Source organism: Hylaeus anthracinus, unplaced genomic scaffold (assembly GCF_026225885.1).
Source record: "Hylaeus anthracinus isolate JK02 unplaced genomic scaffold, UHH_iyHylAnth1.0_haploid 12002, whole genome shotgun sequence".
NCBI lineage: Eukaryota > Metazoa > Arthropoda > Insecta > Hymenoptera > Colletidae > Hylaeus > Hylaeus anthracinus.
Genome location: NW_026534349.1, coordinates 9,804,588 through 9,828,128, shown reverse-complemented (window position 1 = coordinate 9,828,128; position 23,541 = coordinate 9,804,588). Strand labels below are relative to the sequence as shown.

Here is a 23,541-nt window from a genome sequence, read left to right as displayed (position 1 = left end):
CGCTGGAAGACGCTCATTTGCATTACGAAGGAACGCGAGGCGACCAGTGCCAATGAAAATACGGCTGCATGGGACAAATAATGTTCGCCGTACTTGCCAGCTGCCGACGCTCGATAAACAACTTCGAATTCGAAAGCTTTCGCAGCTTCGACGGAGTAATATCTTATTTTTCGCTCGAGAAACGGGACGAAGTTGTTTTGAATGCTGGGTTATGGCTGCTCGCGTCTTCGGGGAGGGGAATATTCGATTTACGAGAATGTTGAGAGAATAATCGCTTTTTATAGCGTTTTCATATCGTACGTTGGACGTCGCTCATGCCGAAAACATAACGATAATTATTTTTTATTTTACAGTCGTTTGAACGACAGGGGGTATTTATTTTATGAAATGCCAGGTTTGTTAAACGTATTTCTTTGAGATGACGTGCTTGCAAAATTTAATTACAAAAGAAGTACACGGAATAATATGCGTAACGGCATGTACGGAACATTTTACTTCCTGCTTTATACTCAATTATCGATGTTGGTATTTTGCACTCGTTGATCCAACTTGTTTGTCCCGACGCCGACGTACCTGTTCCAAATAAAATACTGTGGTTAGAAAAACTTGTCTGTAGTTCCATGAAATAGGATAAATAGTTTACCATATTGCTGCACGAAGTTCAGTCCACAGGTCAATTTAACTTTATCCTAGCATACATTCGATTTAGTCACGAGGATGCTTTTGAGGGGACATTCTAGCGTAGAAGTTTTAAACAATCGATTTTTTCGGTTACCTTAGCTACAAAATTGAAGAAGTTATAGCATATTTTGGTTGCAATTAATGCACTAATCGATTAGCTCATTGTTTTTTAAAATTCCCTGCATAATATAAATTCAAATAACTATTGTAGAATGCATAAATACAGATGTAGCTTTCATCTAACGGTATATAAAATTAATAAAAAAGAATAGCCAGAAAATAACCCGTAGTAATGTTACAATTTTTATGTGACTGGTGGAGTTAATCGATTTGAGCAATGAACGACTCATATAGGGATAAATTAAACTATGTGTAAGACAACTTTTTTTACAAGCCTTCACAGTCTTCATATAACGAACTTTCGTCGTCGAAAAAATTCATGAATGGTGTGCAAACATATGCACACCTGTAGTAAGTTCTGTGAAGAAACTTCCATTGATTCTTTCCAAAAAATCTACGCTAGAATACCCTCTTAATCAAACAACCAGCAGCTTGTCGTCATCGACCGTTGGCACAGTTTCTTCTCCCGTCAACTCGGCTTACATTCCTCTTCTTTTCGCAACCTTTGCCCGAGTGGACTCGACCTTGGTCGAGGTTTTATTAGGATTGCCGCTTGACGAACGTCTATCGGAAATCGATCGTTCGGATACGCGAACCTTTAGGCAGGCCCTCGCAGGTCGCACCCGACGCTTCATTAAAAGGATCGCAGACGGATTGATGGTTGTACGAAGTTTCGTTCCATCGAAGTCTCGTCCAACAATTCGAACAAATCGAATTCTCCGCGTTGTTCTGGAAAGCATCTGTTATTTACAGATCGTTACTTCCGCAAGTAAGTGGTCGATGCGCTATCACGGATTTTCGAGGAGCTCCGAAATTCGTTTTCCTTCGAGCTTTCGGGATTGTGCTATCGATGCTCGGTGTAAATGAGCCGAAAACGTGGGTTCGGAATAAGCAAGCATTGCGTCGAACATGGTAGAAACGTGCACGGAAGTAATGGAAAATGCTTTTATCCGTGAGCACTCCAGGCAACTTCAAATTCGAGCACCGTCGCGGAACAAGCCCCGAAGAACTGCTCTCGAGGAAACGAACCAACAGTGCACGGTATTGGAGTCTTTCCCAAATATTTCGGTAGATCTATGAAAAGGACTAATTAGTTTTCTTCGATGATAAGTAACAGATAATCTATCGAGTAATACCAGAGAAGATACTGGATAGATACCGAGCGTGATTAGGTGCAATGTTTGTCGCAGGCTTAGGTATATTTAGTAATACTACGAGAATGTCAGGGTTTGTATTATCAAGCCTTGATAAATCGATCGATGTACATACCCGTAAAATTTCATGGTCTAATCTCGTATACGTCAGCGAGCAAGAATTAACAGGATCGGTAAATGAAGTCGGATAGAGCGGTTACCGCACCATTAGCAAGTTCTGAATGCAGTTCGCGTTAATCGGTTCCGGGACACTGAAACTGCCGACGGAGAAACTGCGATTCAACCAGCGACAGGCGACAAATTCCAAGCAAACAGTCACGGTAATCGGGAAACAAACGCGCTTATCCGGCACCAGACGCCTTTAATTTTTCTTTAAACGAGTACTCGAGTTCTCGTTTACTCGACGGACCATCGAGTTAAGAAGCATTGTTTCTTTCGTCGCGTTCCACTTTTGAACACTCCAACAAATTCAGACGAAGAAGATTTTTCGACTATCATACCTATAAAATTGAAAAAGTTGTGGTATATATTTTGGATGCATATAAGGACAAATGAAACTGTAGGATAACTTTCTTTTTACAAGCCTTCACAGCCTTCATATACCGAAATTCAGCAACGATTTAGACCACGAATCAGTCTGTGACAGAGAAAGTTGTTTTTTTCAGAATCTTTACTTGTGCGTCTGTGTATCAGGCTTCATGGGTAGGCCGCAATTTTTCCGTAAAATTTGTTCGTTTAACGACGAGTCAAGAGATATCTATTGATGTGTCAGTCAACAGACATCCATTATCCTCGGTGCGAGCTTCGGGTCAAGCAACTGACCGGACGTAAGTAAGTGGTAGGGACGATGTCTGCCGTAGCGGAATAAAATCGATTGTCTCGACTCCGTCGGGAATTTCGCCTGGAACGCAAGAAAACAAAGTTTGCCGTTCGACTGGATACCTTACGTCCATTCGTTTATTAAATACGAATCCATTCTTCAAACTTTATGTTTAAGTTCCGTTTTATTATTTCTTCTCGACCTGTAATTCTTTCCATCACATGGTTGTGTCTGTATCTCCGTTTCTACGCGCGATATTTTATTTAATTCGTCAATTTCTATTGCAATATAAACGTGTTATTATTAGTAAATCATAGTCGCGTATCCGGAAATCTCCCATAGATTCACTGTAAGTGACAAGTAAATGCGTATGGTAATCAGAGCAGACAACCCTGATTATTCCTCAATCAGCATATGTATGATTCGAATCTCGTTGGCTCAGTAATCGGGAACAATGTCATTCCTTCCAAGAATAGGATTTGGTCTGAATTAGCTTAACCCTTTCAGACCAGAATTATTTTTTTTCTCGCACTAACGTAATTTAACTTGTAGGGGTTAACTTGGACCAAAATTAGTATGAAAAAAATAAAAAAAATTCTAATAGTGTAGTTTTCGAGGAAAACTGGTCTTTCTTTATGTACTCAAATAAGGACATTTACTCTAAACGATAGAATAGAATATTTTTTTAAATTTTGTGCCCTCAATTATGGACGCCAGGTCTGAAAGAATTAACGAATCTTTTTTCGCTATCTGACAAACGATTGATGCAATGGTTCCCACAGGCTGCTAATTAACCGTTGGACGATCCTTAGAACTTCATCTTCCATTTCTCGTTTATCCAGTTCTTATTAAATATAATACACCCGACTTATTGATATCAGAAGTGGACTCAGTCTCTGATTTATCCCAACAACATTCGTCGCAAATGTCTAACACCGTTGCGTCTCGAGATACAAGTCTCGAGCCAGTCTGCAATATGTGACTCGCGTCCCTCCTACGATCGATATCCTTCATACGTTTCCTCGAGACATTGAAATTTCGCCAGGCAACGTTCTTCTCACGAGAAGGTCTTGAAATAAATTCTTCGCCGTCTCTATGCGACGGAGCAGAAATTTCGAGAATTCGAGTTGATTTTTACAGTCACCGAGAATTCGTTGGAGTTTTCCATTCCAGGACGAGCCAAGTTTCGTCGTTGTTTCACCTATCTCTGGACCGTCTCTAGGCACGTCTCTTTGGGAAGTTGAGCATGCGACGGGGAGGAATGAATAGAATCGCGGAGACAAGGAACGTGTAGGAATCGCTCTCGCGATTATTATCGCGCGTTTCGCTACGTCGATAAGTTCAAACGTTCCTCGAGCACCGTCGTTTAGAAATTGGAGTCGAAACGTGGCTCGTTCGTTTCGATGCCTCGAAACAATACCGAATTTGCTCGAGAGGGTAGGACGCTCTAGAAGGCATAACAAAATTAATATAATGGTGTATTCTAGAAACTGTCGAGTTTGTAGGACATCGAATGGGGTGTTTCAACTTAATGATCGATAGTGTACAGACACAAACACGATCCAGGAAGGATCCACGAGTTTTTTAATTTTTTTAAATCTCATGGACCGGTTTGAGAAACGCTTTTCTATTGATATTCTATTACATGGACTTCAATGTAACCCAGTATAGTATGGTTTACGTCGAGTACGTCAATCGATTAAGTTCGATAGACGAGAAGCAACCACGCAGAAGCTTCTCCTTTCGCTGTGCCACCTCTTTTATACGCCTCCACGATGACGCTGTCTCGTGTATCGAGGCTTTATTTTCCATTGGTGCCATTTTGTGTACGCTGACCAAATATATAGCAGCACCTAACGGTATTCTGACATCATCATTATTTTCGACGATACTGAGCGTTCGAAGATAAAACTGTATAGGTCGAAGGGACATTCTTTAAGGTTATATACGTCCTTTCTTAAATGGCAGTGCATGTTCTTGCCTGCGTTATATTATAGTCGACAGTAATAGAACTTTAACGGCCCTTAACGTCGCGAATTCCAAACGACCCGGAGGACGAAAATTTATGGCTGACAACAGAAACGAATATCGCTGCTCCTACGACAAAAGTAAAGCCGCTACGCGACGGAGATTTAATTGAAACTTGATTAAACTTCTGAGTATGTACTTTATTAAGGTTTCTTTTCTAGAAATGGCGGTTGTTGAGTTCGAAAGAATCCGACGAGATGGAAAGAGAGGTCGACGATAGGGGTTGAAAAAGAAATACGAGAAGTTCTCTTTCGGTTTATCGTTTTCTCATCACTCGTAGGAATCTCCATTCACGAAGAAGGGCCAATCGGAAACAGCGGTCCTCCACGGTTCAACGACGATTAATTCGCATCCAGTTTTGTTTCGCGTACGGTTCGTCAGTCGTTGCAGCTTCTTTCGCTAGAGATTTCCTGAATATCCGCGGGAAGACAATAGCTGACGAGAAAGGTAGAAAGAAACGGGGCCAGAAAATTGATTGAACGATGTTTCTCTCCGCGGGGAGAGAAAGAGATCCTCGAGCGAAACGAACGCGCATGGCGCGTTTCATTGCGAATCGCTGTGCAGTTTGGACGACTCTCGATAATAGAAGCAGTTAAGCTTATTCGAAACGAACAATCTTGTATTATTCGACGTTTCCTGTATATTTCGAGCAGCTGTAACCTTTCGTCCAATTTACAGTTAACGTCGACGGCTAATCGGGTGGCGCGGAATGAAATGTCATGGAGCAATTGCAGTTTGCTCGTAATGATTTCGAAAGATAGAGACACTAGAATTCTGAAAGAATCATTACGTGTCGGAGCCACCTTGATTGTGCAACATTTCAAAAAGATTTAGGCAAAATTTAAATGTAATAAGTATTCGTTCCTTCCATATCTATCGGAAAAATTTGCCTAATACAAACGATAGCTATTTGATGAATGTTACTTCATGCACATGAATAAATTTCATACATGTATATATTTACAATTAAAAATTTATCTGGAAACATGAAACATTCATTTAGCAAGCAGCACATGTATACACATATTTACAATTGTAAATTTATTTGGAAACATGAAGCATTCATTTAAATTAAAAATATTTCTTCAATAGAGGGTACGAATACTTTTGGGACTGGCTGCATATTCTCTCTCCTTTTCTTGGTTCCGTCGAATAAATAGATAAATGAACGAATCAGCGTACATATAGAAATATGGCATTTCTCTACTGCACTAGCGCGTATATTTAAAAAATTACCATAATTCGATCGCATAATATACGGCCATGGCTTTGGCATTCGCGAAAATGAAAGATCTCTATGCAGCCACCGTAAACGATCGGATGGCATTATCCCGTCTCGATTGAAAGATCGGTCGTTAAAGTGGATATCCATCTTCCGTTGGCCTTCGTTTTTATGGCAGGCGTTTCGGGGACTAACGTCGCTGGAAAATGAAATTCTCGTTCGGGAAAGCTCTCTGGCCACTGACGCGACCCACGGAGACTCGAAAAATTACGCCGCGGGCCGTTAATCCAGCTCAGCGCTTCCCCAGATCCGCTTTGCCGACTTTCGTATTAAGCTCGATTACGCTTCCGTTTCGGTGAGTTATCGTCGGGACTTTATAGCCAAGGAATATGTAATTGTCCGTGGACGCATAGCTGGACATTTGCTTTGAAAAATTGCCAACAAAACGTTCCGTCTAAGCGTGCATTTTTTGCTAAATAAGGCAGACGAATGTACAAGAAAGAATAGACTACCACTTTATAGTCCAAGCCGTTTATTTTAACACTCTTTGCTTAACACTCAACGCGTTTATTGACTACTTTTATGTTTCAAACGAGCTGTTTCACGACTTTTATTTTAATGCCTTTCGAGATATGCATCTATGAATTCGACTTTTGAAAGCCCTTTTTCCTTTTATCGTCGAAAATGGCAACCATGGAGAAACGTATGGATAATAGCATGAAAATTTGAATATCTATAATCGAATCCCTCTTGCTAAGGTCACAAAATAATTTCTGGTCGACTTTTTCGTATAAATGACCTACTATGCATCATAGAGTTTCATGCCTGTCGCGAGCAGTCGTCCCCGGGCCTTTGGAATTACATGAGAATTTGTTGACAGTTTTGTTAACAACCATCTACTTCCAGAAATATTTAAAATCCTTCGTCCCTCGATACCGTGGATATTATTTTCCCTCGCGCTGAACCTTTCGCAGTCGGCAGAGTACAGTTCTTGAGTCTTGGATTTATATCATGTAAATCCTATTCGGTTGATGGATGAAGTTCAGCGATATTTTGCGATTTATGTCCTTTGCGTTGGGAAGACTAAACGACGGAATATGTCACGATTACGATTCGTCCGCCTTTCTGCCCTGAAGGGACGCAGAGTTACGGATTGTCTATTTATTTTTCAAATCTTGGATTGTATCATCTCACGTCGCGATACCTCGAACTCGGAACGCTATGATTAAAATCGTATCTTTACGGAAATAAGGAATATTATTAATGACCCGTATGAAAACTAGGTGATTCGTTCGTGCAAATGGAGGTTGTATTATTCTTTTGTTTCATATAACGAATAACACGAAACGTAACTGTTGTTGGTAATTTGAGTAACGTAGTAAAGGTCTTTTTTTTATTTGTCACCGTTTCGGCCAATTATGCGCGTATCAATTATCTCCAGTTGGAGAGTAAAACTAAAACGATTCCGTTTTTACTCAAATTGCAACAAACAATTACGTTCTTTATTATCAATTTTTTATGTTAGTATTCTTTGTGGCTCTTCAAGCCAATTAAAAAAAAAAAAAAAAAAAAAACCTTATGTAAATTTCAACATTTGAGATCCTTCCAATTCATGAATACTAAGGACGAAATTATATTTCATGTTCGTGCTAGATATACAAAAAAGCGCGCACTCTTTTCCATAAAACATTTCTTGATTATTTATACATCCATAAAGTAATCGATACTCAAATTAAATAACAAGTAATTCAACCTGATAGCAGGTTCAATCTTCTATCTCCAGTGAAGTTTTCTCGATGAATTATTTGAAATTGTGTTTCGTTGAACCTGTGACTAGGCACGTTGAGCGATAGGAGATTTAAAAATATAATTTTAAAAAATTATATTCGATGGCAAGACTTTTATTTTAATTTTCTTCTTTCGCGAATCGAAGGACTTTTATCTGGGAATTAATCGATATAGAAAATGCATTAAGCATTCTCTCGACGGAAGAACTACGGCGCCTAGTTAGTTTCCACGTTTCTCACCAAATTACCCCGTCGGATGCGTTCACGCGATGGTAGCGTCGCGTTTCATTGAATATTCGATGACGTTAAATCCGGCGCGTAAAGCCTCCAGACTTTAATTATCCATGCAGAGTCGAAGGTCACTAGTTCCCACGCGAATCGCATTCGCTGCACGAGTCTATAATTCCAATACTGACGTGTGCAAGTTCTGAGAGCCCGATGTGCTACGGAAATGCATCTAATCCAGGCTTCAGTCGAGACGATGAATTGATAAACTTTTGTGCTCGGATTAGTTCGAGTGATAATCGTTACCGTGAACAATTCAGCTACGTTGCATCGTTCTACGTATTTAGAATGATATAATGATCCTAGAGAGTAACTACATATTTAGATGAGACGTACTAAAAACATTTTTGTCACAATTTTACAACTCGTATCCACGGCAAAAAGAAACAGGAATCAATTTTGTTACTTTTGACACTAGTGTCTCCTACGTACAAGTTCTGGTCGCCAAACACCTCTACAAAACACTTGTGAAAAATACAGACGATCGGAGATTGGAGTACTGGATTTAGCTTCGCTTTTCTTTCGTATCGAACGATCGGTCCAACAAACGAGACTTTTCTTTAATCTCGAATACAGTCAGTGCTGGAATTACGTCGTTCCCCGTCTAGTTTCCAGCCGTAAAAAACCATCGCGATTAAACGTTCCGCCCTCGCAGTTTTCAGCGACGTAACGGGCCGCATCCGTGACGTTAAAATTTAAATGCGATTGCAGTTTCGTTTAACGAAATTAAATACGAATTCCATGCCAGGCGCCGTATAATGACCGTAACGACGCGCGGGGATCAAGATTCCGCCTCCTTTCGCGTTATTTTAACTCTAACGTGATATCGTCGCGACGAAAGCGAACCATCGCCCACGTTTCCCTTTCCCGCTAAGAGGAACGCCGTAACGCAATTACTCGTAACGACAGGATACCTTCGATACATCGATACGCGTCATCTAGCCGACGCCGTTCGCGAAACGACTTCGGAAACATGCCACTATCCTGCGAAAACACGACGCTGAACGGAGGTCGTAACGGTGAATAATCGGGATCCATTGGTATAAAATATATAAATCTTTCTGTGTTTTGAGTTGTTTGATATTGGCAGAAAGTGCTTAAAAAAATCTAAGGTATGGCTATAAGTATACACACCCATAAATGTATGGTTTGCGAGTATATCATGCGGAAAGAATGGTAAACGAAAATTCGTTAAATTTTCAGATGATGTTTTTACAAGATTGTAATGGTTTCGAGTCTTCGTTGTCTCATTCACCTCCGAATTGGATTTTCGCAATCGATATCGAGAAATACCATTTGAGAATCTTGAAATACTTGAACATTAGTTCCTCCAGAAACAGGAATGGAAACACGTTAGGAATCTGGAGAATTCTGGGACACGATCGGTAGTCGCCAGCATCGTCGTCTAGCTCCTTAGGTATTCGTTTATCGAAAGAGGGTTGGTAGTTAGGGTGGAGTATCATCCTCCGTACCAACGTTATACCACAGTAGTTACGAAACATTGCGATCTATTTCCGGTTAGGTCAACGAGAAGCATCGCGAAAGACGTCCATTCCGCGTAACGGATGGTGTCGTAAAGTCAATGCCGGTGGACCAGTTCCGGTGAAAAATTGGATAACACGGAGTGCTTTACAGCGGTATTAGAAATACTATCGCGATGATTTACAGAGCAAACAACATAACTCGACCGCTCCCATGATCTCTCGAGCTAGTGGGCCCATTCGTTGTCTGTCCAATACTCGCCGTTTCTACTTATTTTGGTCCTTCATGCTTCTATCTATATAATCGTTTCAAATCAGATACAAGTTACAACTTGTGCTATTTGAATAACGAGTAATTGTATATTCGGAGATGTACCTGAATCGCTAAGTGCGCTCCAACATCGTAACCTGCGACGAAAGCCTGTTGCCCAATCGGAAACGTTTAGCTCCACTTAGGGAAAGTACCGAACAACTCGCAGCCGCCTTGCGAAGCACCGTAAAATTACTATAACTTCGCTCGTTAAAAGAATTCCAGGAGACAACTCGTAATCAGGGCTCACGATTCTCTCAGAATGTGTTTCTCATTTTCGGGACGGCAAAGGTGTCCGTAAATTTCACGGGCAGGTGTTTGAACAGGTCTCGCATAAATACCTTCGTCAGAGAATCCTACATTTCCGGGTCTGTCTCGTGACACACTTTGCATCGGGATCCTATAAACCCGGATCAAACCGGGTCCTGAAACTTCAAAGTTCGCCCCACAGAGGGTGAACTTTGCGAAAACTGAGTTAATGAGGTAGCCGTGTAAGCCCGTTGCCAAGAATCTCGTCGCGATCGATGGATTATGAGTGTTACAGGTACCCAGGCTCTCTCTGATCCGATAAGCATTCGCCTGGATCCTGCTAGTCGATGCTTGTCGAACCACGGCGCATCTGGCCTCCATCGCTGGCGATCGATCTGGAATATACTCTTTGCGGTAGAAGGTTAGACGAGATGATCTCTCCCGCTATATTGTATCCCCTTTCGGAAAGGATTAACGTTCCCTTGGAACCTTCGCTGCTCGAGAACGTCGGTTGCACTCGATTTGAACGACGTGGCCGATGATAGCACAAATAATCCAATTCACCGTTTTCGATTAATATTTTAGCTGCCGTGCGTGGTTTCAGGTTTCGATCGTATGATATTAATTTTATTTTTATCGAGAACGAGAGATTCGAATTTCCAGCATTACTAACGATCGATTTGGAGTATATTCTTTACAGTGGCATGTGAGATGAGGTGATCTCTCCTGGATATAATTTTTTCTATTGTTGAAAGCAAGCGAATTATTTAGATGCCATGTTTTAAATGCCTTTACCTAGTATTTCACCCTCTTTTGGGAAGGATTAACGTTTACTTCGATCTCCCAGTGCTCGACGGTTGTGGCTTGGACTCAATTCGAACGTCTGCGATATCAAAAACCGTCCAATTCACCGTTTTCAATTAATATTTCAGCTACCGCTCGAGGCTTCAGGTTTCAATCGTAATATTTCCATTGAAAACGAGGGCTTCGCGTTTCCAGCATCGCTGATTAAGTTGCTCGTATATTTCTGCGGTTTCGTAATTGACTTTAGAACCTACGGATAGGAACGCTTTCGGAGCAAATTTGCGAAAACTTTGAACGCGTTTCTAGGTAGCTCTCTCATTATTTAACTTACACTCCCGCCGCGTGGTATCGCGGATATCTAATTCATTCCTGATCGCGAGTGGTTCGCGCGTTCCAGTTATCGGTGACGCTAACGCAGACACGGGCTTAAATTGTCAAATAGAGACGAGATAACGCTGTCGATAGTTTCGGAAAAGAATTAGTTCCAATCCCACGGGCGATAAGAATCGATTGCAGGGTTCGAACTCTTTCGGAAACTACTTTAACAGCGTTCCTGGCTTGCATGAACGAGTCAGCGTTTCGATGATTAGGGTTTGTCTAAGGTTTTCCTCCTAAGGAACTTTTGACCCTGTTGGCAAAAGCTAAATGTGCTTCGTTAAATAAGCTTTCAGAAAGTCCAATCCAATTGTAATGGGACAAATGACTAGTCTTAGAGACACTTTTTTCAATAAAATGCAAAAATATTTTAAATTAAATTGGAATTAAATTGAATAATAAATGAAACAATTGTATATAATTAATATATAGCTTATAAGAACTGTATACAAATGTTTGAGAGTCGTGGTAGGTGTAATGTTAAACCTTGTCAAAAAGAGTCTCTTTTCACGAAATCATCCGTGCCAACTTCGCAGACCATAGTAGCAGTTCTACGTCTATTGCAAGTTTATGAGAGTACTTTTACAACGATATACATCGGTTTTCCGAACGCACTTGTGCGGGAATTACGAACGAGCCACGTAACAGTCGGGGCTTGCGCCCGTTTGCGGTTCGCGCAAGCACGTGTGTGGACTGAAATTAGCGATCCAAAACAAACTGCACTCGCACGTGACACGGTTCGGCATAGCGAAGCTCATTTTACGACCGACCTCGTCCCGAGCACGTGTACATAGCCTTCGGCGAGAGTTTCCTTCGACGTGAGACCCGGCAATAAAAAAGAGCAGCTCCAGACGGATCGCCCGTTCCATATTACCGCTTCGCGAATTACTTTTCCGATACGGAGTGAGTGAAGTTGGTAGCTCTGTTTTGACCAGCCGCTGGGAAATTGAAACGATCATTCTTGGAAAATACAAAACTGTAAGACAACGTTACCAAAAATTGTCGAACATAAGATATCTTTTTATATCTCTATCAAAATAACCCCTAAAACCTAAACATTCCACACTCCACTCGTCACAACAACAGAAAATGATCAATCTCCTGAAATGGAACAATTTTCCTCAACGCGTCAGTCCAAAGCGCGAGCTTATCGAAAGCCAAGCCTCCCATTTCTGCTCGACGCGTTTCCTCCGTTTCGCTTGTACCGTGAATCGCGCCTCGATCCTTAGAACTCGAAGCATTCAACGGCAATCGTCCCGACTTTGTAAAATTTCGAGAAAGCAGGGTAACAGTTCGAGAGACGCGTAGTTCGCCATTCTTTTCTTGGGAATTTATCGTTCACCGGGGACTTCGAATAGAGCGCGATGTTTGGTTTAACGTTCGACTACGTATTCCTATTGAAATGAGTAATTCGGGCGTCGCCTTTTACGGTCATCTTGCATTCGACTTTCGAATTCATCGGGAGCAGCGAAATTCTATTCTAGAGAATACGCTGCAACGCTCGTCGAAGCTAAGAAGCCGATTGGAAGGCGAACGCCGTCGAGCAATCAGCGCTACTGTGCTTCGCGATTCACGGATTTCGGATTTATCGAAGGCCAACGAAGAATTCAGTTGTTCACTGCACAAATCGATTGACTCCACTTTTTGAAAAATTTTAAATTTAATTGTCGAAGCACTTGGTATAGTCATAACTTTTTATATTTATAACTTTATAATTTAAAACTTTATATTTGTAACATCCTGAATTATAAAGATTAATACCATTAAACGGCAAAATTTTTTTGGCTATTGAGGAATAAATAATTTATTTCAGAGGCCATTTTGATCGCATTTCTCAACTTTTTGTGTTACGGAGTTTTAATTGATTTGTGCAACGAATGGCTCAATTCACGATTCGAATCTGTGGTTGTCAAAGGAGTATCGCTCGCGAGAGCAGTCGGTTTCGATCACACGATTGTACACATTCAATTCTCCTTACTTTATTTTATCTTACAATCACTTAGCAGATACAGAAAATTGGTACAGTTGACGATTTCCACGTTTGCTTCTTTAATACGACAATTGACGATCATGCAGCATCGATTCATCGGTAGCTCGACTTCGTTGAATCCTTATCGAATTCTAATTCGTTTGTAATCGAACCTCGCGGCACTTGCCACGCTCGTTCGCGTCCCGAGCTACGACCGAGTCAAACAAGAACCATGTTTCTTAAATGTAACGAATAAAGACTAAGTACTTCGCGGTTCTCGATCGTGATATTAGAATTTCCCTTCGATGCAGTCCGTTGGTTCGTCGTGTGCGTATATGAACGAGTCTCTGAACGAGATTATCGATGAAACTTCTACATCTAAGATAGAGCGAAAATCAATCTTTTGCAGTCGCATTTCGTTGTTGGTTCACGCTCACGTGACCCATGATCGATGCTTCGTTTCATCGTTCCATCGATCTAAAGGAACTTGCGTATGCAACTGCAACAAATTAACAATCATCTGCAAGGCGACCAACATTTAAAATCAGAGAGAATCGCGAATGAAAGTCAACTTTTTACAGTCCAATTTCGTTACTGCTCTACCGAGTCTCCAAATCTGACTGCAACGAGTCAACGATCAGCCGCGAAGCGACATTCTCGTCTGAACCCGTCGAATAAACGAGTCCTCGCCGCGATTCGAAATAATGGAAGAGGGTATCGAGGAAGCAAGGAAATAAGACAGGAACTCGAGACGTCGGTCCCGGGGGAGTCTCCTCCTCGAAGCGGATTGATCTGTCTCGTTCTCGAAGACGTAAAACGGCATCGATACCCCCTTCTACGCGAAATTTGTACTACCATCCAACAGGTGGACTCGCGCGAAAGTACAAATTAAAAATTTTAGTCCACTCCTAAGGAGAACAAAACGTTAATTCCCGAAACGGCGACGGTTTGTCTTTGGCACGGTAAACCACTTCCTTTCGGCTGGTTCCACGTTCTTTTTTCTTCTTCAAACCGTTTTAGCGCCTCGCAGAGCGATCGCGTTGTTCGCGTTCTGTGTTTGGTCACGATCGTTAATTCGCATCGCGCTCGGTTCCGAATGTACCTCGTCGAGAATCATTTCAGAGCTTCCTCTCGTAATTACTATTTTTTTTTGTTGCAAATAATCGTAAAGCACCTGCATAAATAAGCAGTTTTTATCGACGCAATCGCGTCGATCGGCATTATTCGCAGATAAATGAACGAATCGCACAGCATGGCACAATCAGACGCGGATTTTTAAAAATCCCTGGCACTAAAACGGTTAAATAGCAATCGATTCACTTGGATACGACCGCTGTCACGTTTCAGACGTCGATTCTAATCGCTATCGATGTACACGGCGCCCCACTCGAAGCCATTTCGAAGTCATCGATCCCATCCTTTTCACAGTTTTCGACAGGATCGATCTCGTGTATAGGTACGCAAGGACGGTCGTTCCCGAGGAACAGTGTGTGGAACATCCACCGCGACATCGATTCTAGTGTTCTAGGTCGCGTTAGGTTTGCACTACCGTAATTGCTGAATATTACAACACGCAACGGGAAAAGTATACCCATGTCCCCGGAAACCTGACAAAATGACATCAAATAGAAGAATTCCTTCGTCGTAGATTCAAGGTAAAGAGCACGCATGAATAACACCTTTCGAGTGGGACATCCTATACATAAAACTTAGTTTCGTTCGTTCAGATTTCTTTTCTGAGTCGAGAATCGTAAGAAAATAAGACTCGTCGCAGATTACGAAGCAGAGCCACTGGATTGGTGCGCATCCTTAGAATCCATCCGTCTTAACCTGCTCTAAACCAGTCCCGTTCGCCAAGGTGCACTCGTCAACACTGAAACGTCATCAATTACCTCGGCTGTTATCCAGGGTTAGGTAAGCGAAGAGGCTTCCGCTCTCGAGCCATTCACGGCAAAGAGTAATGGCGAAGCGTGTGCCGCGGTTGCCGCGAGTCAGAGAGCACTCCGATTTCAATTCGCGCATTTCTATAAAGAGTAATTCGGTGTTTCTGAATAGTTTTCGCGGGATAAGACGCGTGTTTTCGCGAAGGAATCGTCGCGTTCGCGGCCGGCATAGTCCAGAGGGCATGTGAGATCGATGCAAGAGGAGATCGATCGGAACACGTTGACATTCGTTGAAAAATTCGATGGACATGATTATCGAGTAGCCCTCGAACGATCTTCCAGGGATCCCCATGCTCCGCTAGTCACAAATTTCCCTTTAGGATGGTGAATAATCGCTTTAAGGTATGGCGCCGCCACAAAAACTAGCTACCAGTAGTTATTGAGGCAAAATTTCGAAACTTTCTACTTTTACGTAGTTTCGAACGCAGAATTGCTATGGTTTAAACAAAAAAATGTTCAAACAATCTTTTTGCATCTTTGAATAAAATTTATTTGAAGAAAAAGTAGTATCGAAAAATTCAAAAAAATTGTTCAAACATTTTTTTTGTTTAGATCATTGAATTCTGCGTTCAAAGCTACGTAAAAGTACAAAGTTTCAAAATTTTGTCTCGATAACTACTGGTAGCTAGTTTTTACGGCGACGCCCTCCTTTAAGAGATGTCGTTCCTCCTTCGTCTGGTCTCGGTGAATCCCGAGCTCGATGGTGACGAAGAGAAAGGCAGATTATCTCGCAATCCAAGAGGAACCGAGAGGCCACCCCTCAGCCCACTGGATCGTCAGGTATTCTCGGTGCGTTTACACCTGCGTGAGCAGTGTCAGCTGCGCTCCGTTCTTCAACGAGTCCCTGTCCCTCTGCGCGGAATCTTTCGCGTCGTTGCCTATGGTGATGTTCGACCGTGACGTCATGGTCACTGTCGTCGTGGACGTCTTACTGATCAGCAGACCTCTTTCCGCGTCCTCGTCTTCCAGTTCCAGCCTGGACTGTCCGCAGGGGACCAGTCGATTCGACTGAAGTTTTTCGGCGTTCGCCTTGTTCCTCCGCGGGAACACGCTGTTCTCGATGTGCAGCGTCGCGTTCACGTCCTTTCCGGCGGCGCAGGTGCACGCTTTCAAGAAGCTCTTCTTGAAGTTGTCGCTGAGGAACGCGTAGAGAATGGGGTTCATGGCGCTGTTGCTGTAGCTGAGGAACCCTGCCAGCAGGAAGCTGGTGATGGTGATCTTGCTTTGGCATTGCTTCGGCGGCGTGTAGATGAGAGCTACCTGGGTCAGCCAATAGGGCAGCCAACAAAGAACGTACACGGTGATCACCGTGAGGACCAGTTTGGTCACCTTGCGATGAGTGCGTTTCTTCTCCTTGGACTTGTTCTTCGGGCCGACCGTCTGCAGCTTCCTGATCACCAGGAAGTAGAAGATCAGAATGAGGACCAGCGGAATAGCGAAGCCTAGAATGAAGGTGTAAAGGGTGAAAGTGGTGTGCCCGCCGCGATCGGTGGGCCAATAGATGTTGCAGTTGCAGATGCCTTGGTCGGTCTCCATCGCGTTAGCGTACAGGAATATCGGGATCATGAAGAGGACGCTGGTGACCCAGGCGGTCAGCGAGACTATCTTCGAGATAAACGGGGTGCGCAGTTTCGAGGAAGATATCGGATGGCAAACGGCTATGTAGCGATCCGCGCTCATGATGAACAGAAAGATGCTGCTTGTGAATTGATTGATGCTCGTCGTGGTCATGTAGGCTTTGCACATGATCTTGCCGAAGATCCAACTGCGCAGGCTCATCGTAGTGACTAGAAACGGTATGCCGATCAGGAAGCACTCGTCGGCGATTGCCAGATTCACGATGTACGTGTTGGTGACCGTTTGCATATTGGAGAACCGCCGCACCACATAGATCACCAAAGTGTTCCCTAGGAGGCCTACCACGCAGACGATGGAGTAGAGGATCTGATTGACCAGCGCGATGATCGGCAGGTCAGCCTCGCAGTTCTGGATAATCGAGTCGTCGGGACTCGCCTTGCGCGCGTAATCGATGACGCTCGTGGTGCTCATTATCGAGACGTTCATCTTGACCGAGTGGTACGCGCTGTCGTAAAACGGAAGGAGCGTTCGAACCGGGTGTCGTAAATCTTCTTTTTCTCGCGGCTTTGATCGCCCGACGCTCGGGAGTGTCTCGAGCCGTTGATCCTCACGGACGATCCCTGAAATCCGAGTCTCAATCACTCAACGAAGAAGGATTGCCGCGATCTTCTAATTTCTTCCTCGTCCGTAACGCTTCCTTCTTCTCCAAATTTTCTTCAGGCCGGATCGTCAGATCGAGATACGGTGCTTCGATCGCGCCGGTTAAACGCGCGTTCCTCGCGTTCCAGCGAAAAGTAGCAGGGAACCGGAAGATCTCTGAGTCGTCGACGAGCTTACGGGGGGTGGGTTCGTCATTCCGTCGGACATCAAACGATGCCTTCGTGCCTTCGCGACTGTGATAATCCGAAAAGCGTGGGTTACCAGCGCGAAATTCTCGCTTCTTTTCTCGCCAGCTCCGCCGTCGTCGGAGATGCCTGAAACAAAGGAAAAGGCGGCTTTCAGAGCTTGCAATCGGAACATCCGATAGTCGATTCGAAGACGACCGAGCTTTCAAAGAGACTCGCTTGTTACAAACGAACTTTTTACGGGGCATCGAGGGCTATTATACTCGACAGCTGCGAAGATTATATCAGTCGAACGGCTGGCATTCATTAAACGCTGACGTTAGCCTAGTTCCACGCTGTAAATCTTCGATCTAGGGTGCTCGAATAGCGTTCTCGATTGGCTTGCCGCGGAATCTCGAGATTATGGGCCCTTGAAACCCGGAAATGGTAATTTTCGCGGTCCAGCCGAAGCCAAGATTCTAATAGGGCCGGTTATACGACCAGCTTCGAGTACCTCAAGCTAGAACTTCCCGGTTTACAAAGTTTTCTATTCTCTTGTGTTACTTATCATTACACCGAGGATGCATATTTCGATATGCAGATATTACTTTGCATACCGTATACGTTTTGCATATTTTAGATAAAGGTACGTGTACTTTACATATTTCTATTACAGTAGCGATGAATCGCAACGTGTATACTGTCTCGCGTTGACGTCGATATCATGCGAGAAAAGAAGTTTGTATACATAAGCAATGTCGCTGATTCGTTCCACACGAACATAGCTGGCCCCTTAAGAGGTAACACCACTGTAAATCTTTAAAAAAATCAATTTTTTATTCACAATTAATGTATCGAAAATACCCTACGTATTTCTCTAGCAATGAACATGTAGACTAAGTGATTTTTTTATTTTTTTTCGAGATGCAAAGTTGCACCAACAAAAGGGGCTTTAGAATTTTGTTTTTTAATACATTCAATGTATCCTATGATGTATTATATACAGTCAGTCCCATAAGTACCCTGTATGTGCATTGAAGAAATTTGTCTAAATTAAATGACAGGTGCGATGCTTCCAAACAAATTTTTCATTATAAATATGTACGTGAATAAACTTTGCGCGTGTATATATTTACAATCAAACATTTATTTGAAAATATCAATCCTATCATTTGACTTGGACTTGACTTTGACTTTGACTTGGAATGTTCAATTAGTATATTTTACGTGCACGAACATCTACAGGCTACTCGTTATCGAAAAATGAAACTTTCTACCCCTAATCGCATCCGAAGCTTCCTTTCGGTGATCTTTGGAGAGAAAACTCGATACCTAGGGAAACAAACGCGATCACATCGTGAAACCGAAAATCTTGTTGACAACTCGTGGGTGTAACGTAGCGACCGAAGGGATACGCAGAGATGGAAGGGCGTAGCCGTCACGGTTGATTCCTGTTGACCCGTGAAATCCATCGGGGCGTGTCGAAAGCTGCATCGTTTCCGGCAAACCGCAAGCTTCCCGTTGCAACACGGCGCACGAGCCACAGGCGTAAGGCATTGGACAGTTTTCGCGTTGAGAAACTGGGGAACTCGGTCCCGCGGCGCCGACGTAAAACTGCAAGGATGGTCCCTGCAGCGAACACGTACCGAACGTTTACAGGATGCGCCGGAAAGAACGCAAACGGTTCCCCATAGAACAGAAGGAACTACGTGTGTCCCGCTGGTAAACACGTTGCTCGGAATACAGTACTCGGTACACCTCTGCAGGGAACACGGTGTATCCTAAATTGAGTTCCGGAATCGTAACAGGTGATCGTGTCAACCAATTTTCACGCGACAAAGAAGTTCGAAGTTGTTTCTCGATATCCTGACCTCTTCAGCCAACGTACTGGAGAATGTTCACGTGACGGTCACTTCGTTCCAATAGGTCGTTTACTATTCGTAAATTCTTGAACTCTTGAACCTAAACCCCATGTGAGTAGAAATTCACACTTGGCTACTTTTTATTTACTTTTCAGCATTATAAAACCGATCGTGGATTTTAGTATCAAATCCCCTGTTAACAAGTTGACTGCCACACTAACATTCTTTAAAATTTCTACTGTGATTAAATTTTGTTTACACCCTATCAAAACTACATAAATAAACACTTCATCGAAATTCAAGGATTTCATTCAAGCTCATTTTCTTTGGCACTTAACTTTCAGAATTAATATTTTTAGTTGTTCAGTGAAAAGCATTGTCAGTTCTACATACATCGGTGACGTGGTGATCAACGTGTTAATGAACGGCAGAGTAGAAATTTGAAATTAGTTTCTCGATTTTGAGTCTTTTTTTCTCCGCGGAAAGAATTTCCAATTTCCGTGTGCACGGAATAACGAGAGTATTAAACAATCTCCCAGCGATCGTAACTTTTCGTTTCATCCGCTTCCCGGTTATTTGATTGTGGAATCGGTTTTAAATCGTATCTATAAAATCGTTTATCGACGTCCTCCGACCAAAGTCACGTTCCTTTAGAGAGGAGGCTGTTATTGGGTTGTTTTTACCCTTTAAATCTTGAATGCAACCGCGTTTTTCTATCTTAGAACTCGTTTAAAGTAACTCCACGTAGCGACGATATTCTTTTTATTTGCCACGTTTTATTTTCCCACGCCTGGAAACTCTATCCTCGAACTTGCCACGGTTACATAAATGTCGTGGGTATCGTTTCATTTCCTGGAGGTTATTACTAGAAAGCTCGTGTTATTAGAAAAAAGGGGGGCTGGGGTCTACCTCGTTTCGTTTTTATTAAACGCGAGTCATTATCGGTATTCGACGGCCAAGATTATCATCGTTAAACGTATCCTTGCACGAAAAAAATTAGCGAAATCCCAGCGAGCAAGCTAACGCGCACCGCGCATGATCGGAGATGCGAACGGGTTCGATGCTCAGGAAATTTTCGATCGATCCATCTGTTGCTTTCCACGCTTGAACGATGAATCAAGCTAACGCGACAATTGGAAGATTTATCGATTCGCGTCTAAAGTGTTCGTGGACATGACTCGTTAGCTTTCGTCGCGATGGAGGAACGAGCCATCAACGACCAAACGAACGGTCTTCGCGTGAGAAAACTCGCGGAGCTTTGCAGGATAATGAGCGTCCATCGATCGCCATTACGGAGGTATCCGTCTCCGTGCCTGATAATTACCCGTGGAGTGATCGTCGTAACGTTTGAGCGATGGACTTTTCTACGCTTCTTTTTTTACCTCGATGATTTCATCTAATTCAGCTGTCGATATTTGTTAGGAATTTGAGAACGAGATAAATAACTTCTTCAAGGAAGAACACGCAGATGTCGCAGCAAAAATTTAGAATCTTTATACGAATTCAATTTATTTTATGGTTCCAGGATGGCTCGTTATAAAATCTCCGAGAATCTATTCCATTTTTTAATGAAGTGTTATGAATAGGAAGCATCGAAACACGATCCACCTACGACGATATTCTCCGTCACCGGGTAAATTATCTACCCGAACGCTCGTCGTGCTAGGAGGTAATATCAATTTGATGGAGGTGTACCTTACGAAATTTGGTTATGAATTATCGCGTTTCCTCTGGCTGGAATATATGAGATCGACACCTCTAGTTATCGACAAGACATTATTAGGAGATTTCCCTGTAAGATCGTGAGTTACCGCGGGCGGTGTTTGGCTGAAATCCAGGGCGCGATAGCAACACGTGGCATTGCCGTATTAAATCCAGAGTTTGAGCTGAGTTAGAGCCGAGTTCTACTAACAGTGAATCTCCGTGTTATTAACGAGCCCGGTTCTACGCTCTTCTCCGTCGCTTAGAAAGTATCCACGCCTACGAGACTACCATTACGCGTACATGGTTTTCACATTAACGCAGTAGTTCCTTTATGAGAGAGACTATGGGAGCCTCTTCGAATACACGGTTGACTGAAAACAGTGAATTAAGATATATAGCGGGTAACTCTCGACAACGAATGCCGACCAAAATGGGATGTTTAAATTAACGGCGAAACATTTGAATGCGTGTTGCAATGCACTCGGTATCTCTAAATTATTCTCCTTCCGGATTCCTGGTTGGAATGAAAAGGTGGATGGCGCGAGATCTGTAATTTTGTGTAAACGAAGCGCAACCGAGTGCCGCGGTTGCAAAAATATTAAGTGTCCTCGACCGCTGCCCTGAATCGCTTTCTTTGGGCGCTGAAAGTAATCCGAGCTCGAGAAATATAATTTCAACTAAAATTTTCAACGTGTATGTGAATTTTAATGATCACGATAATAATAGTTGTTGACAATACCCAAGAATAACGTTTTGGACGTGTTGCTAATGGACGAATCGATTGTGGAAAATTAATTATTTCCCATCGAAAATTCATCGTAAAACCAAGTAAATTACAATGTGCAACAGACTGGAACCAGTTGAATCGTGTATTCCAAATGTACCTTCTCTCGGAGCAGGTTTTACATGTGTTTGACACTCGCGATGAAAGTTACAGAGCGATATTACCGTCCCTGTTTTGTTTACAGTACGCTCCCCACGAGGCGTAGGGACAAAGAAACGTTACAGTATACCCATTTAAAGTTTCTCGTGTAATAAACTCGTTCCCGAAAGCGGTCGTCAGTTTACAATTCGCGGTGACATTAATTTAATACGTGTTCCGCGCAGCAAAGGGACGAAAACGGACGATTAAGTGCAGCTTTGCTAATAAATTCCGCTCCCTTTACAATATCCCAGCTACGTGCACGCGCGCGCACATACACGCGTGTCCTCGAAATCACACGTTTACGTTTATGTCGCGCGCATTCACATACACGTCGTCCCGATAAATTTAACAGGATACTACACGTGAGTCTGACTTATGAATGCCCGCTACTACTGCAACCGTCGCCGCTTATTGCGGTTCGAGATTGCGAATCGTCCAGCCAGCAGTTACCCTTTGAAGTGAGCTGGTATTCCGTGCATCGGAAAACGCAACGCAAGCAGGAAAGTACGAAGTGCTTCTCAAAGACGGTTCCGCAAACGTAACCATCAGTTTCCTCGACAATTGGATCGCTAAGTTCCTTTGTTGTTCGAGCCCTACTTCGCGATCGCGTTTCACACGGGTTTTTGTTTATCGGGATTCGGGAATTCGAGAGTCACTCCTTCCTCGCTCATCCGAGATTTTAGAACCTCGCGTTCTTGGCCAACTCGAGAACTTTCTTAAATTTATTAGGGTGAATCAAAAGTTTGTGCGTTTTTTACGTTGTTCCAGTTTGTGTAATTTCTTGAAGCCATTAAAATTACTCTATATGCAAGTGTTGTATATCATTTTGTAACTTTTGTGAACCTCTTTCATATTTAATTACTAGCTTCGTTAATTTATTGATCGTTTAATTTCTTTTGTTTTAGTAAAATGATGGAAAATTTTGAGATTCGAGTACTTTTACGTCACTAGTGGAAGTAAGAGGTTTAAAACTACCGAATGTAATATTTTCTTTGCTGCTTCGGCAGCTTTAAACTTTTTGCTTCGAGTAGTAACGTAAAAGTATTCGAATCTCAAAATTTTCAAAATTTTTTGAGCCAAACTGTTACAGAGTGATAATGCTTCACCCTGTATATGAAACTTAAGAATAGCAGGATGATTGACGATCTGTAACGTTAATGAGACAAGTACAACTAAAGTCGTCGTTTGATTTTACAAAGTCGGAAAGCCACTCGGGTCTCGTGCCTTCGATGTCGGAGCTTTTCCGATTTTAATCTTTCGAAATCTGAGCTTCCCTGAATTCTGAAGTTCCGAGACCAGAGTTACTTCGTATTGCCAGCTTTCGAGGTAGGCTCCCTTGAACTTTCAATATCAGAGTCTTTAAGGACCCTTAGCTTTCAAGGTTGTTCGAATATAATACATTATTAGGATGCTGGTAATA

At 42.7% G+C, this 23,541-nt stretch overlaps 2 protein-coding genes across 5 annotated transcripts in view; one reads left to right on the top strand and one right to left on the bottom strand.

The window, feature by feature from the left end:
• The window catches only part of LOC128892137 (uncharacterized), a 258,224-nt gene that overhangs the window by 57,791 nt on the left and 176,892 nt on the right, over positions 1–23,541 (top strand). The gene's annotated exons all lie outside the window — the stretch shown is intronic.
• The window catches only part of LOC128892112 (somatostatin receptor type 2-like), an 81,571-nt gene continuing 71,300 nt past the window's right edge, over positions 13,271–23,541 (bottom strand). The window contains exon 2 of the mRNA XM_054152235.1: positions 13,271–17,780. Coding sequence (XP_054008210.1) covers positions 16,024–17,292 — 1,269 coding nt within the window. The 5' untranslated portion in view covers positions 17,293–17,780 and the 3' untranslated portion in view covers positions 13,271–16,023. The remainder of the gene's footprint in view (positions 17,781–23,541) is intronic.